At 31.3% G+C, this 17,927-nt stretch overlaps 2 protein-coding genes across 2 annotated transcripts; one reads left to right on the forward strand and one right to left on the reverse strand.

Moving 5' to 3' along the window:
* The first annotated feature begins 1,583 nt into the window (after nucleotides 1-1,583).
* Nucleotides 1,584-9,229, forward strand: LOC140451188 (uncharacterized). Its single transcript, XM_072544922.1, has 2 exons — nucleotides 1,584-1,934; nucleotides 5,513-9,229. Exons 1-2 carry the CDS (start codon nucleotides 1,584-1,586, stop codon nucleotides 9,227-9,229), a joined length of 4,068 nt encoding a protein of 1,355 aa, XP_072401023.1.
* Nucleotides 9,230-11,747: 2,518 nt separating this feature from the next.
* On the reverse strand, nucleotides 11,748-12,992 carry LOC140451189 (uncharacterized). The gene has a single exon (XM_072544923.1). The coding sequence runs from the start codon at nucleotides 12,990-12,992 to the stop codon at nucleotides 11,748-11,750; it is 1,245 nt and encodes a 414-aa protein (XP_072401024.1).
* Nucleotides 12,993-17,927: the final 4,935 nt, after the last annotated feature.

Here is a 17,927-nt window from a genome sequence, read left to right on the forward strand (position 1 = left end):
AAAGATATAAGACATATAGTTTCAAGAAACCCACTCAAAAATTATTAATTTTTACTAGTAGTAAAACAGAGAAATATTTTTTGTTCAATATACTTAAAGCATCAAAAATAATACTTAAATAACCCAAGCCCCTGGAATTAATTTATAGATAAGCAGGAAAACATTCATATCCTTAAAGTCCATGTATGCAGCTATTTTGTTATAAAGATATCAAGGACTATTTAATGGTCAACTTTAACGAAAATGTCCGTATCCACTACGTTGAAGAAAATTGTCCATGTAGAACCAGGTACTGGGAATTTGTTGCTTTGGCCGAGTAAGCTTCCGACTTAGAATAGAAAAAACCGCTAAAATATTAATCATGTACTAAATATAAAACAGAAAAATAAAATACATTCATTAAACATTTTTATTTATACTACTCCTTTCACTAATTTTGAGACAGATTTTACAAAGAAATTTAGAAAAAATTTTAATCACAATTAATACTGTTTGTATTAATTTACTACATAAATTTTAGACCACAAATATAGTATTGCCGAAAAGCCTCATATCTGTTTCATAAAGTTTCAAGAATAAACAGCCAAAAATCATTAATTTATAAAAAATGCATTCATAAAAAAACATTTTTTATTTTATTCTTTCCACTAATATTTACTGTATTTTAACAAAGAATTTGGTCACTATATAGCTATAACAACACATGTTAATTTTTTAAACACTTTGTACTTGTTCAGATGGGTCTCAAGGTGCAGGGACATTTGTTTTCAATTAATATTGTGTACTGGTACAGTTGCAACTTCCAATAAATGAATCTTGTCTTTTAAGTAATATTTTGTTATATGGGTAGTATAAATTTTGCAGCCTGCAATAATTAAAGTGGCACCTTTTTCTTTAATTAGTATGTTATATGGGTACATATAAATAAAGAAGTTAGCAAATTAACTACTTATGTTGGTAGCAATGAATGTGGATACAAAGAGAATTAATTGTAGTAATATATGCACAGATGCAACTAGCATCTTGTCTTTAAGTAAATAGGTATATAGAGGTACTTATAGATAAATTGTACAACAAGCCATAAATAAAGTAACACCTTTTCTTTCAATTAGTATTGTGTAGTTGGATAGGGGTACTGAATGCATAAACTTTGCAGTCTGCAATAAATGAAATACCCTTTTACTTTCAATTAGTATTTTGTAGTTTTATATGGGTACATATGTAGCTGCTTGAAAGAGGCCTGAAATTAAGTTAATAAACTGCTGGTAGCACTACACAGGTGAGGTTCTTCAAGATTTAATTGATGTGGGTAGCAGGTATTGAGACACAAAGAAAATTATTAAAAATTATGTTTGTAGAAATTACCTTTAGTAAGAGGTAAGTAGGGAGTGGGTTGGGTCTAAGAAATAAGGTTTATTTTTCATTGGTTACACCACTACATAGCAATTCAGAGAGGGGTATAGGACTGTGAGAGGGATTAGCATCCTATAAAACCAATACTTGCTCCATTATATGATTATTTTTTAGTGACAAACCCAAACAATTTAAGTTAAAAAGTTTTAGTTTTCTGTGAAAAAACCAAAATGAAAGTATCCAAGTTTAGTGTTCCTATTAATGGAAAAAAATCGGGGAAAATTATTACGCAATTTCTAAAATCTCCTCATTTGGAGGATAGTGTTAACTCAAGCATAGAGTTTGTTGAAGGCGATATGGAAAACCATTGTCCCTTAGGATTTAAAGAATTCCAGCAGAAGGTTTCCTGTTCATCCACACCAGGCCAATCAATAATGGATTCAAGATATGATAATATATCTGAAGATAGTGCTTCCGAAGATGAACAAGTTTTAAAAGTGTCAATGAGTGAATTAAACGGGTCAATAGAGGAAGGAAGTGCGCTTAATGCGACAACGGACTACGATGGTATTGATAAAACGGTAGTAACTTCCGATCATGATTTTAAAAAAGTGTTAACAGAATTTGTAAGTGCAAATGAAAAATTTTTAAGTGACTATAAAAACCAAAGGGATATTATTTTAAAAAAACTATCCAGCTATGACAGGAAAAAAAAGAGGGCTCAGCAAAGTTTACAAATTTTGAACCAAAAAATTGCTACATCCAACAAATTATTAACAAGTATTCATTCATTGTGCGAGTGAAAAGGTAAAACCAATACTTAGGATTTCAAGACTTGTTCAAATTTAATAGTGAAATTTATTTTGTGAGTGATAATCAAAAATCAATGTAATTTAATCAATCAATGTAATTTTTATTATAGAGTTTAATATTTATCTAATGACAATATAAGGTACATATCTTCCTTGATGTATTAACTGTTATAATTTTATATAAAAGACAAAAAGACTTTTAAGGCTACTATGTGTTTTTATAAAAAACACATAGTAGCCCTAAAAGCCTTTTTGTCTTTTATATGAAGTTATAGCTGTTAGTACATCAACAAAGATAAAATATTGCTTTGTTTTCAAAAGAATACAAAACTTTTTTAAACTTGAACTGATTTATTTTGTAAGCGATAATCAAAAATCAATGTAATTTAATTATTATAGTTTAATATTTATCTAATGACAATATAAGCTACATATCTTCCTTGATGTATTAACTGTTATAATTCCATATAAAAGACAAAAAGACTTTTAAGGGTACTATGTGTTTTTATAAAAAAACACATAGTAGCCCTAAAAGTGATTTTGTCTTTTATATGAAGGTATAGCTGTTAGTACATCAACAAAGATAAAATATTGCTTTGTTTTCAAAAGAATACAAAACTTTTTTAAACTTGAACTGATTTATTTTGTAAGCGATAATCAAAAATCAATGTAATTTAATTATTATAGTTTAATATTTATCTAATGACAATATAAGCTACATATCTTCCTTGATGTATTACCTGGTATAATTCCATATAAAAGACAAAAAGACTTTTAAGGGTACTATGTGTTTTTATAAAAAAACACATAGGAGCCCTAAAAGTCTTTTTGTCTTTTATATGAAGTTATAGCTGTTAGTATATCAACAAAGGTAAAATATTATTTTGTTTTCAAAAGAATACAAAACTTTTTAACTTGAATTGTTTGGGTTTGTCACTAAAAAAATAAAAATATACACAATAATCTGCCTTTTATTTTCTTAGTACCTAGGTTAAAAATTATCTGTTTGATAAACTCAACTGATAAAACATGAAAAATACATATCTTCCTTGATGTACTAACTGTTACAATCTTATATAAAAGACAAAAAGTTTTTTGTCTTTTATATGAAGTTATAGCTGTTAGTACATCAACAAAGGTAAAATATTGCTTTGTTTTCAAAAAAAAATACAAAACTTTAGGGTATTTCATGGTCTAAATTGATAAAAAATGAAAAATAATGACTTTTTATGAAATTTACATGAATTCTTTGACCCAATTTGAAAATCGAAATCATGTTTTTGTATAAAGTATAAAAAATACTGTTAATTTTTAAATAAACCAACACATGAAATAATTTTTGTTTTGACTTATAGTTTAAAGCAAATTTCAAATACAATATTTGTATTATATTACAAAGTACTATCTATAAATCCATTTTGAAATCCATGAAATAATAATCGTAGATTACTTACTTTTTGACATAATTTTAAATAATCCAGATATTTCACAAACACCCACAAACAGACACACACACACACCATTTTTTTACGAAAACAAACAGAAAAAACACCAGATTTTATTCAAATATATCAACAAACGAACCGCCATTTTATGTTACATTACTTAAGCGTCTATATTCTTTGCTAAAACAGAGATGACCAGTAATACATTTATTTATTATTTGAACACTTTTCAGTCATTTAGCTCCATCTATAAATTAAAACGATAACCTCTCCTTCACGTTTGAATGTAATCTTGGAGAGTTTCGCCATTGAAATTAAAGATGGCGCCAGCAGTACCATACCGTACTTCATGGATTATTTCAAATAAAATAGGCCAGGATTTTAACGAAATTTTTTAATTTGTCATAATTTTTAAAAATAAAAGGTTTTAGATAAAAATTAAATGTTTTCGAACTTGGAAATGAAAAGAAATGTTATTGGGATCTTATTTATATTATAGTTAAAGTCCGAAAATTGGATTTTTTAGTGTTTTTTAACATTTTATATCAAATATCTCTGGATCCTTAGAAGATAAAAGGCCCAAATTTTTACAGTATTAGTAGGTAGATAATATCAAGTTCCTGGTAAAGTTTTTTTTTTGAAAAAAACAAGTAAAACAAAGTTTTTTGGATTTTTTGCAAGTATTTTAAAAAATCTCTGCGGAACTAAACAATACATTTCAAGATAAAAAACTGCTTTGGGTTCAGAGATATGGGACATTTTCATTAAATAAAACTTAAAGAATTGAAACAACACTTTTTTAAAAATTTATATATTTGTATAACCAAGTATAGTACCTATTTAATTGTATAGTCTATGCATTACACAGAAGACAGTGGTTTATAAACACCACGGAATATAGTTTTGTTTCACACACAGCGCAATGATGTCCAGATATTTCATTATATCTCCCACTAACATGGCGGCTCACATGGGCAGATGGGACTTCGCTTGGTAGTCCTTGCAATACACTAAAAAAACAGGATATGCACAGTGGAGTATTGTCCAAAATGTAATAGTGTTCTGTAACGCATATAGGGTAGCTTTGTTGATTAACTAAAAACCATCTATTATCAATATCACTAATATTAACAATTTTTTCGTCAATTTCGGAATTATCTACTTCTAAAAATTCACTGTCAATTATTTCGTCAAGATCAATTGTTGATGCCTCACTACTTAAATCGTCTTGTTCCATGATTTCTCTGTCTGCTATGGTAAAAGTTTAACTGACCGAATAAGTGTCTTATTTTATTTTATAAAGCCGAGGAGCACCTCTCCTATATCTATTATAAGTGGGGAACTTGTGTTTTTAACCTATCCCCATACACAAAGGGTTAGCATACAACTGTCGTTTACCTGTCAAACATCTGCTTCCTGATTTACATTCACCCATCACTAGTTTGCAGGTGTAATTTACATACAGTTGCCGCCACATGATAATTTACATACATACGGGTCTCATTTTTATAAAGAAATGTGGAAAGCAGAACATCTGTTAAACAACTGCTGCCTATTTTATATTTAACTGTTTTTAATTTGTGGGTGCAATCTGCGTATATCAGCCCTTACAATATAATTTGCAAATATACGGGTCACATAGTCGCAGCTTTTCATTTGTGTTATTTATATAAAGAAAGGTGGAAATCAAAACATCTGCGCACCCACATAGAGGCTATAGCGCAGAAGTAGGGGTAAAAAAGGGTTTTTAAGCTTGGGTGAATCATTCTAGATGTTTAAACATATAAGATGAATCAGTGTACGTGCGGTAAAACTTTTTCGCGGTCTTATAACCTTCGTAGACATATGACTGTATGTAATAAGAGTCACTCGCGTGTGTTTATCTGTAACAAATGTGGAAAGACTTTCACACGAGGTTCTAATTTACAACGTCATGAAGTTAGTTCGTGTTACGCCGCTTGCCCGATTCCGAGAAAGAGACTAAGACCAATAGGTGTTGAAGTGCTTGAGAATGGTGTTACTAAACTAACACATGCATTTAAAAATAGAATAGCATCATACCGATTTATGAGTAAATCTAACAAAATTTCCTATTCCGGCTTCATGAATGAGGTTAAACCAAAAGTAATAAAAATTCTTAGTGACTATCTTCTTCAACACACGGCTCTTAAAGTTAACTGTGAACTGTTTGCGATGTTTTACAAACCCGAGAATGAGATGTCAGATATTAAGTCAATGAATACATCTAATAAAATCTTCACTTTGAGTAGTCACATATCCGACATGTATGATGACTTTGCTGAAGCGATAATGACACAAGCATCAGAGTTCCAGGAGAAAGATTCCAACTGGGCACTTCAGGAAATTCTATTCCTAGATGTCAACATTAACAAATTCAGTACTGTTTCTGCATCAGCATATATTAATCTTCCATCGCAGATTAAAAGAAAAGGTGCAATTTTAAATATTCAAAACAAAGATAGCATGTGTTTTGCTTATTGTGTGATGGCTGCTATATTTCCTGCTAATGGTGATCCAACAAAACCAGAGTCATATCCTCCTTGTGACACACTTCTAAATTTTGATGGTATCGGGTTCCCGGTTAAGTTAAAGGACATTAACAAGTTTGAGATTTTAAACAATATATCAGTTAACGTTTACGGTCTTCAATCATATTTTAAAGAAAACAAGATGCAATATGAAGTTGTAGGACCACTTCACTATACTCAACAACGTAAACTTATACATGTTAATCTTTTATTAATAAGTGACAATAATCAGAGCCATTATTGTCTCATAACAGACTTGTATCGCTTAGTAAAAACTCAAAAGACAAAATATGACGGAAAACAATATTTCTGTGATGGGTGTCTTCAAACTTTTTCAACCCTTGAAAAGCTAAAAAATCACCAAGAAAATGATTGTTTACACATCTCTACAATACTCCCAACCAGTGAATTGAGAGTTAACAAGTGTGGTGAAACTCTTCCATCCAATATTCTAAAATTTATCAATATTGAAAAGACAAGCCAACACCCGTTTGTAATTTATGCTGACTTTGAGTCGATTCTTAAGCCAATACATCATTGTGATCCATCAGATGGACAATCCTACACAATCAAAGTTGCAGAACACCAGCCTTATTCATTTTGTTTCTACCTCAAGTGTTTTTTTGATGATAGTTTATCAAGATTGGAAACATATCAGGGTGAGGACGCTGCTAAAGTGTTTGTTCAAAAGTTAAATGCTTTAGCTATTAATTTATACCAGAATCATCTAAAGCATATCAAACCAATGGTGTCTTTGACTAGAGAAGAAAACAAGAATTTTCAGAATGCCATCAAATGCTCCATTTGCCAGAAATCGTTTTCCTCGTTCGACAAAAGAGTTCAAGATCATGATCATCTTACAGGATTATACAGAGGTGCAGCACACAATTCCTGCAACTTAAATTTTAAGGTACCTAATTTTATTCCAATTCTATTTCATAATTTAACAAATTACGATTGCCACATGTTTATTAAGGAATTAACAACTAATGGGGAGTATTTATCAGCTATTGCGCAAACTAAAGAAAAGTATATTACATTTTCAAAATCTGTTCTAGTACACAATAGTGATGATTCAAAAAAACATAATGTTTATTTAAAATTGAGGTTTGTAGATTCATTTAAATTTTTAGCAAAGTCTTTAGATAAATTAAGCCAAACATTAGAGTCTAGTCAATGCAATGAAATAAGGAAATATTTCCCAGGTGAAAAAGAGTTCGGTTTAATGCGCCGTAAAGGTGTGTTTCCATATACATATATTGATAGTTATATCAAATTAGAAGAGAAACATCTACCATCTAAAGAAAAATTTTATGATAATTTAAAGGGAGAACATATAACTACAGAAGATTATAACAGAGCACAGGAGGTCTGGGATCATTTTAACTGCCAATCTATGGGGGATTATGGAATGCTGTATTTAAAATCAGATGTACTTCTACTAGCTGACATATTTGAAAATTTTAGAAAGGTACGTCTCAAAGAGTACAAATTGGATCCTGCACATTATGTTACAGCCCCATCTCTAACATGGGATGCTATGTTAAAATATACCGATATCGAGCTTCAGCTTTTAACGGATGTTGATATGGTACACTTTTTCAAAAAAGGGATCAGAGGAGGCGTGGCTACCTGTACAAAACGTATGGGTATTGCAAACAACAGATTTTTAAATAATTTCGATCCAACAAAACCGGAAACATACATAATGTATCTAGATGCCACTAATCTCTACGGCGCTGCCATGAGCCAACCTCTTCCTTGGGGAAATTTTAGATGGTTAAATGAACAAGAAATTGACCAATTTAATGTTTTTAATATTGATGATGATGGTGAAAAGGGGTATGTGTTGGAAGTAGACTTGCATTATCCACCCAATATGCATGATCAGCATAATGACTTACCATTTTGCCCCGAGTCAATAGTACCACCTAAAAGTAAATACAAAAAACTGATTCCTAATTTATACGATAAAAAAAAATATGTCATACATTATAGAAATTTAAAACAATGTATACAGTACGGATTAAAGTTAGAAAGAGTGCATAGAATACTGGAATTCTCCCAATCACTTTGGTTAAAAAAATATATTGATCTGAATACTTTTCTCCGAAACAACGCCAAAAATGAATTTGAGCGTGATCTTTTTAAGCTTCTTGTCAATGCTATATTCGGCAAAAGCCTGGAAGGAATAGATAAAAGAAAGGATATACGTCTTGTTTCTCAGTGGGAAAATAGCAAGGGAAGGGTTGGAGCAAAATCTTTAATTGCCAAACCAGAATTTAACTCATTATCAATATTCAGCGAAAATTTAGTTGCAATTCATTTAAATAAAACCAAAATTATTTACGATAAACCTTTATATATTGGTTTTTCTATTCTAGATGTATCTAAGACATTTATATATGATTTTTTCTACGGATATATTAAAAACAAGTACCACAATAATGCTAATCTTCTCTATACAGATACTGATTCGCTCATTCTAGAAGTACAAACACCAAACTTTTATGATGATATGAACAAAAATCTACGTTACTTTGATACATCTAATTATTCAGAAAATAATCAACATGGGGTAGACAAGACAAAGTCAATTCTTGGAAAGATGAAAAATGAATTTCCAAACACCACCATTAAAGCATTTTATGGTACTGGAGCTAAAGCTTATTGTATTGTGGCTGATACAATTGTGAAAAAAGCGAAAGGTGTTTCCAGACATGTTGTTAAAAACCAACTACATTTAAATGATTACGTAAGAGTTGTACAAAACAAAGAAACCATTTTTAGAAAAATATATTTTTTTAGGTCAGAAATGCACACTGTTTACACCGAATTGCGAAATAAGGTATCACTAACATCCCGTGACGATAAAAGATATGCTATTCCTGGTGATGTCTCTACTTTGGCTTGGGGCCATTTATTAATTAATCAGCATGAAGGTAATATAGATGACCTTTTATTTTTTGCGAATGAAATGATAGATGCTCCTACATTATATGACTTAAATAATATCCCCAATGAGGAATTGTTCCAAGTTGCACCTTTTTATTATGACTCCTACTTATAAATTATTGTTTGTTATCTGTAATTATATTTAAGAATTAAGCATATGTATATTTTTGTGTATTAATAAAACACTTGTATATTAACATATTTTTTTATTTAAAACTTTAATTAATTCCATTAGCAGAGGAACTATTGACAAAGTTGAACATATAGCTATATAATAAAATATTGGAGATAAACCTTTTTCATCCTTAGGACTTTCATTATAAAGTTCTAACCAGCCGGAATCAGTGATTTTATCACTAAAATGTCTAAAACGCAATTTATACTTGGTACTGTTCAAAGCTATTTGAGCTTGTAAAGTTGGTAGAAAATTGTTTTCCGGATACGATTTCATTCTTGTCCATTTCGACGGCCACGTGTCATTTAGTACACCATTACTATCAAAACACACAAAAGTTTCTCTAACATTGATTGGTTCTTGAATTAAGAGCAAATTTCCCACAATTGCTTGTAAAACAATAAAGTTTAATGATACCATCATAATAATAGCTGTTTAGAATTTAACGTCTATTTATAGTAAATCTAACTTTGGACGTGGGGAGTCCCATTTATGTGGTGGGGATTCCAATAATCCATCACGATAACCTACAGAACGATGAGATAGTCCCATAGGTCTAGTCTCACTACAAAATGCACAAAATTCAAATACCAATTTCCATCCTTTAAATATTAAGTTTCTTCGAATAAGTCTAGTTCCAGACATTTTACGACAAACGAGACAAAGCTTTTGTCGTACAATATAAAAAGGAAGTCTCGAAAATGTTTCCCATTCGTCACTCCTATAGCTAAGTAGATTATCACAATATTTATATGGTATGTTCCCTTCGTTTATTATACTTGAACACATAATTAAAAGTATACAAATTAGATTTTGTGAGGGACTCTAACGAACTGGTTTATGATTTAGCTTAACAAGTTTCAACAGGAATGAGTCCCCGCTAGCTGATAAAGTTTTACACACCTTGCTTGGTACACTCTAGTGTTAATATATTATTATGAGTGGGGGTAATGAGCAACACACCTGCAACCGGTGTCAATGGGGGTAGGAAGGATATAAGGAAGGACCATCGTTAATTTAAACAGTATGGACTCAAGAAGGTTTCGTGAACGGCTTAATCAGTTTAGTATACGCATTAAAAGGATAAAACGTGATATTCTATTTTACAAAAGTCATAGATATATCAATCATATAAATAATCGTATTAACCAGTTAAAAAGTGAATACGAAGATAAACAACTTATGCTTAAACAGTTTTCAAAGGTGTGTTTGAGTGATGCGCTTGCGTAGTGGTAAAGTTTACACAACAAAACCAGAAGCAGACGTAAGACTATTTTTTCTCTCCAGATACGAAAAGCAAAAGTGGATAGACTTGGTCTTTAAGAACATTAACCAATTTACTAAAGATGGATTGTTGCCTCCGGTCTCGCATAATGGCAGAGCATCCAAAAAAACCGTTGTACAAGTTCACGACCACAGAATTGGAATATTTTAGCCTAGCCTACGTAAGAAAATTTGTAGACCCAATTGAACTTCTCCGTTCATGGTCTATACTACCCAGAAAATTTTGCCAGGATTTTGAAGTTCAAACTCGTCTCCCATGTTTCGTTCATTTCAATCGTCCTGAGTGGAGAACAGAGTTAGAAGGATTCGCCCCAGCTCAATCCAGTTGTCATTTGTGTAAACTTGCACTTCAAAATATAAATTGTAACATGTAATAGTTATTGAATAAAGTACTATTTTTTTAATAAGGTTTTTTATTAATAAAACAAAATGTAAAAAAAAAAATTATTTCATTATAAAAGTATCATAAAGTTGAAATACATTACTTAAAGCACAAACACTTCCACTGTTTGAATGATATGGACATCTTGGCTCCATTTTCTGCAGAGCTGGTTGTTCATCAAACTCCAAAACTGGGGATAGACTATACTTTTTGATGTACTGTGACTTTTCTCGCCCCTTAACATAAACCGCATTAACGCCTTTTGTCAAATGTTGGATAATATTATGGAACTGGTGTACTGGTGTAAATCCATGATTCCAGTTCAATCCATGATGGTTATTCATCAACCAAACAGCTTGATTATAATATTCAGAACCCAATAATCGTATCGGATATGGTGGTTTAAAAAAAAAATGACTAATTTTTTGACCATCATAACTTGCAAACTCTTTCACGATAAACTTATTTTTTTCGGTAATAAAACCTTGGACATCTACTATTAAGCACATGATTACAGACTGAGTTTGTGTAGTGCATAATTTGTATTTTTAAAAGAATTTTCAGTCATGCGCATGTGAGAGTTTCGCATATATTGCCATAATTAGCACCTGACCCTTATACAGTCCTCATACGGGAAGTCTCTCATTAGATACAATTTTACAACACCTGTACCTGCTCTTTGCATACAGCTGCTCCCTATTTAAAATAAACTCCCTAATTTTCAGGTGCTCATTAATTTGCATACAGGTGCTCCCTAATTTGCATTCACCTGTTTTGTATGATATAAATATTTTACAATTGTTTCACAATTTTTGTTAGAGGGTTATATGTGAATTCTTTCTCGTGAAGTATTAGACAATAGGCTGAGATATCAGAGGTTGTTGGTTCATCTGTCTCAAATTCTATACGAAGCACAACAGATCCGGATTGAATTACTTCTTTTTGACGAGAGCAGTCAATGTGTATAAGTGGAGCAATTGTTTTAAAGTCAATTGGATTAAATATGGGTTGGTTTAAGGTCATGTGATAATAACTCTCCTGGAAATTGGCAAACATTTCATATAGTTTGGCAAACCTATTAGTCTTAAAATCTAGTTGAAGATCATTATAGGGATACCTTTCAGGATTTAAAAACACTTTAATATTCTTTAAAGTGCAATGATCAAATTTACTCATATCTTTTGTTAATTTTGATTTTCTGTTATTTTGAAAAGCAACAACAATGTGTCGTGGAGTTTCTATTTTGGTACTAGTCCGCACTGACCATGTGTGACGTGTAGAGTTATTTAGGGCTGGATATTCAATCATTTGCCAACTTCGAAATTTAATAGGTAGTTCTTGGTTTGTATGTGAAATTTTGTTTAGTCGCAACTGTTCTCGAATACTAGGAGTTACATGTGGTACCTCCCAATATAATTTAGTAATGTCAATTTTTGGACGCTCAGTCTCATCTTCGCTTACTACTGCATCAATATCATCATTTGATCGAATAAGTATCAATTCTTGTTTCATGTTCATAATAATTTTTCTGAAATCTTCAAAGAATCCGGATAATAATCTTAAAGGTATACACACATTAAAGTTTCCATTTGAATCCACCAAAACATTGTTTTTAGGGACTTCACTATTATTTTCCATTCTACTCATTTTTGGAAACCAACCAGCATTTTCCAATAGCAAGCTTTGATTTTCGTTAAGGCTAAGATAGTTTTTAATACTTGATACTAATCCTACATCACGTACTGAGTCAATTATTACCCCATTTAATTTAAAACGTAGTTCACGAAACAAGTAAGCTATACTATTATTAATAAATTTTATTTTGGTTGGTGTTTTATTGTCATGTGTGGCTAATTTGCCCTCAATATAGAGAAAACTATTTGCTGGAAACGTCAAACTATCCAAATCTTGTACTGAAATACGGATTTCATCATTGTATCCCAATTTTCCAGGAATGTAGGGTTGATAAGTGTGGAACTGATAATCTTCAATAGTGTTACCAATAAAAGGTTGACCAGTAACGTGAAGAATTTCCATTATACCAAGACTTTAAATTTTAACGATTGAAGAAAGCGACGATTAGATGGGGTTATTTGTTTAAAAGGTAATCTCCTTTTATATGATTTTGGTAGAGATAGAGTTATTTTTTTAGAAGGTAATCTCTTTATATATGTTTTTGGTTCGCGAGAAAAAACTAAAACCATTATATACGTTTTCTAAGATGTAGATTTACAGTAACCTCCTCCCCTCCAAAGTCAACAAGTTTACCTGCTTGGTTGATAATTTTTACTGTAAGGTTAGAGATTGTTTTAATACTCACTGGATAATACAAAATATTTTGGGGTACCTCAACTATTTTATACCCAGTTGGTACGGTTGGGAAGAACTGATGGATAATGTGAACTGGATTTCCGTTTAAATAGGATCCTGATGCTATGTTACAGTCAATACATAATGCGTTTGCACCCCAAATCTCCACTGGGTTGTCTGAGATATGTATCTGGTTTGCTGCTAGTAGCCCTGATTTAAATCCAAATAATTTCCCAATAGAATTCGCGGGAAGAAATGAAATTTCTCTATTACTATTAATTATAACTTTGGAGGATGATAACTGTGGAGTAATTTCTATAGTCGCATCACTATCTCTCTTTTTCATGTTTTCTTTTATAAGTTTTGTAACATCATCTAATTCATAAGACCCCTTTGGTAATTTATAGGTATAAGTAACATTTCGTATATTCCAGAGAAAAATGTTATTGTTTTCATCGATATTTGGAATACTATTAAAACTATAAAAACTAGTTACCCCAATTTCGTAATCGAATTCATCTTCAAGGTAAATCGGAGGATTAAAACTATAACTCAGATTTGAAGCGTTCCCAGTAAGCGTAAAGTTGAAAGACATTGTTTTAAAACGTAAACAATCAATGTTTGCTATTTATAGTAGTTGTATAGAAAATCTAAGGAGTAATGACCACACCTGTATGAGTCGTTTTGGATTTTATCATAATTGTAATATATTTTTACATCGCCATTACTTAAAAAATACTTTATTACGCTTTTTGGAGGGGGTAAGTCTCCATAAGAATCAAAGTAAATTACGTTAGACTTAGATTTTGCGTAAGCTACCCAGTGGGTTCCGACTCCACGATTAGAATCTAAATTTATAACACCACACTCGTTTTTATGAATTTTTTTTGGCATATTATTTCTCATATACACACCTCTAAACAAAGGAAGAGCTTTACCATGCTTTATTATATCAGTACTTGTTAAAGCATGATGAGGAAGATTTAGTTTTTTGAATAAGGCTTCAAGTATAATCCATAGCCCTTATAAGGTCTTAGATATAATCCTTTGCCTTTCTGTTCCATGGCTAGATTATGGCGTTTTTGTTCTTCAAGACTAATTCGATTAGCTTTCGCATCTCCAATGGTCTTGTAAATAGTAGTACCAAGGCCCCCAACAGCAGATAAAGCACCGATTAGTGGGAGAAGTAGGGGAAGGAATCCACCTTTCTTTGGTGTTTTAATGATCCTTTTTTTCTTATTTATTCTTTTACGAAGAGAACCACCTTTTTTGCGTCTTAGACCCATTCCCAACTTACGTTTTCCTTTCATAGCTGTTGTAACAAACCAAGCAGCTGCCTTCTGTCCAAACGGTGTGTCTTTAGATTTTACAATATCCCAAGCTTTGTTTTCTAAAATCTGATCCGCCTTGTGTCTGGTTGATAAATCAGTACTTGTAGAGTATGCAATATCGTGGTGTTTACAAGCCTCGTCTAGTTTATTAATTCCCTTATCTCCCCGCTCTAATCTTTGTTGTAAACGAGTTCCTGGTCCACAATATGAATATCCTGGAAGATGGAGTTCTAATGGAAGCTTATTTATAATTTTGTTTAATAATCCACGCCCTTTTCTTTTTATATGCCCTTGAATCTTTTTTTTCATGGTGTCTCACTTATATATATAGTAGATGGGCTATATATACCCCAAAGTTTTAAAAACATTTTATTAATGAAGATTGAAAAGCAGAAACTCTCTCTTCCTATTTCTAACCATGATGAGGTTACAGAGGAACAACATGTAAAACATGGTTATCTTTTTGGTGGCAACAGAAGGTTTTTAGTTGTTGGACCAAGTGGTTGTGGCAAGACGAATGTATTATTGTCTTTAATTGAGCATCCAAATGGTCTAAGATTTGAGAATATATATTTATATTCCAAGTCGTTGTATCAACCAAAGTATGTATATTTGCGAAACTTGGTTGAGCCAATAAAAGAAATTGGCTTTGAAGGATATAATGATCCCAATAATGTACCATCTCCTGATGATATTAAAGAAAATTCAATAGTTATTTTTGATGATATTCCATCGTGTGATCAAAAAATTGTACAAAGGTATTTTTGTTATGGGAGACATAAAAATATAGATTGCTTTTATTTATGTCAAACATACAGTGCTATTCCAAAACAATTAATTAGAGATAATTCTAATTTACTTGTAGTTTTCCAACAAGACTTTACAAATTTAAAACATATTTTTGACGATCACGTTAATATAGACATGACTTTCCAACAATTTAAAGATTTGTGCTCAATCTGCTGGAAAGACAGATATGGATTTCTTGTCATTGACAAAGACTCTCCCAAATCAATGGGTCGATATCGATATGGGTTCGATAGGTATATAAGGCTTTAAACTAACATTCCTAGTACACAATGGATCCTAAAGTTACGCGAAAACTGCTTTTATCACGACAAGCGTTGAAGAAGAAGTATCGTAGTTTAAAACATGACATAGCTCAGTCTCAATCTGCTTTAGAAAAAAATTATAAACCTATTACACAACCACTTAATGAACTTTTACATAAACTGGAAACTGTTCCGTCTATTAAACAAGAACCACAATATTCGTTTGATAAACCAATCAAGTTGAGTACACCAAAAGACTACAAAATGCGAAAATCCAATTATCGCTTAGCATTTTCTTCTCCAAATACGAGTGTACTCCCTGGGGGATCAAAAACACCTACCAACTTTGGTGATGAATCTATTATTCCAAGGGAAAGACAACCAGAAGAAACTTTTGAGTCAGAAGGACAAACTAATACCACGGATGAGGATATTAATCGGTATTTTGAGGATACGCTTAGAGAATTTAATCAAATGATTACAAATCCAGATATAATGAATCAATTTTATGAGAATTATACATCACCTTTACCAAAGAAATATATTAAAGCTAACATTGAAGACACAAAAGGTAATTTTGACCATGATTTAGGAGTTTACCATGATTTGGAAACTGAAAAATTTTCTATTGGAAATTCTCTAATTGATTTTGATGGCGCGGATCTTATTATCAATAATATAAGATACAAGGGAACTCCAGGGCTCTACGAGCTTTTATTTAAAACGAATCCAGTATCGTTTAAAAAAACAGATGTTAATGAATATGTTGATATTTTACGTAGAACAAATGCGATATATAGAAACAATAATCCTGACTTACCTATAAAAAGTATTCCGTCAAAAATAGAGGATAAATATAATTTTATTATTAAACCAGCTTTGGAAACGAGACCACAACCATCTAGAGTTCGTTTAAGTTCACTTCCTGGAAATTTAGCACAGGGACCTGTTACCCGAAATTTAGCTAAACATTATAAAAAAAGGGGTGGTGCACTTTTCAGAAAATATAGTGGGAAGCCATTAGAGTATAAATACTTTGATAATTTTAATGAAATAATAGATAGATTAAGGTTATTAATCGCATCACAAGCTGCGGGAAACGACGGACACGTGAATGAAATTATATCTATAATTGAAGAACTTCGAGAAGGTGGAATAATACAATAATGCCAATAAATCGTTTCGGAACTCACTTTTTATCCGAGTCAAAAACTTGTAGTGATGACATTTCGGTACCCTTATATTTTACAGCTAATCCAGAAACTTTTTTTAGCAAATGTTTTTATCGTATAAGAGGACATGAAAATTTAAAAATTAATAAAAATTATTATATTTTGGAAAACATGGAGACCACTTTTCCATTTCCGTTTAGTTGTAAAATTGAATCCGTTTTGAAAGTACTTTATTTCGATGGATTTGTTAAAATTAATTCTAAAACATATAAATTGAATGAATTGGTTGGTGTTCAAATAAAAAAGGGAGATACAATTCAATTCAAGTTAACTAATTTACCTTTAATAATTGTAGACTTTATTCTCCAGTGTCCTTTAGAAAAAGATATATAAACACGAAAGTGTAGATATAATTATCAAAATGCCTGTAAGTAAATTTGGTAACCATTTTTTAAAATCATGTAAAAATTTATCAAGACCGAGTAAACTATATTTTGTTTGCGACGCTTCTACATTTTACAGTAAATTCGTTTTAACACTAAGAGGAGAAAAAAAATTAAATTTGAATAAAGAATACTACGTTCTTGAAAATGGTGGAACAGCTTATGTCTTCTCCGTAAATGGAAAAATAGAGAGCATACAACATTATGCATTTGACGCTCCAGTAATATTAAATTCTGTACAGAATAAATACCAAGAATTAATAGGTAAAACTTTTCAGAAAGGTGATAAGATTTCATTTCAATTAGGCACTCATCCCAACGTATTGGTGCATATAACTATCCAATGTCCTTTAGAAAAAAATGTCTAAAAGTCAAGTAATTGAAGAGATACATAGACCAGCGAGAAAAAATTATAGAAGAAGACATGTAATCATAAAAGGGTTAAATGATTTGGTTCAAGCAGATTTAGCCGTAATGATTCCTTATGCCAAAGTGAATAAGGGATACCAATATATTCTTGTTGTTATAAATGCATTTAGCAAATTTGTGTGGGCAGAACCTGTTAAACGAAAAACGGGAATTGAGATAACAAAAGCAATGGAAAAAATTTTGAATAAAATGAAAACATTTCCAAAAAACCTTCAAACAGATTTGGGAACTGAAT

This window comes from Diabrotica undecimpunctata, chromosome 9, assembly GCF_040954645.1.
Source record: "Diabrotica undecimpunctata isolate CICGRU chromosome 9, icDiaUnde3, whole genome shotgun sequence".
Classification (NCBI taxonomy): domain Eukaryota; kingdom Metazoa; phylum Arthropoda; class Insecta; order Coleoptera; family Chrysomelidae; genus Diabrotica; species Diabrotica undecimpunctata.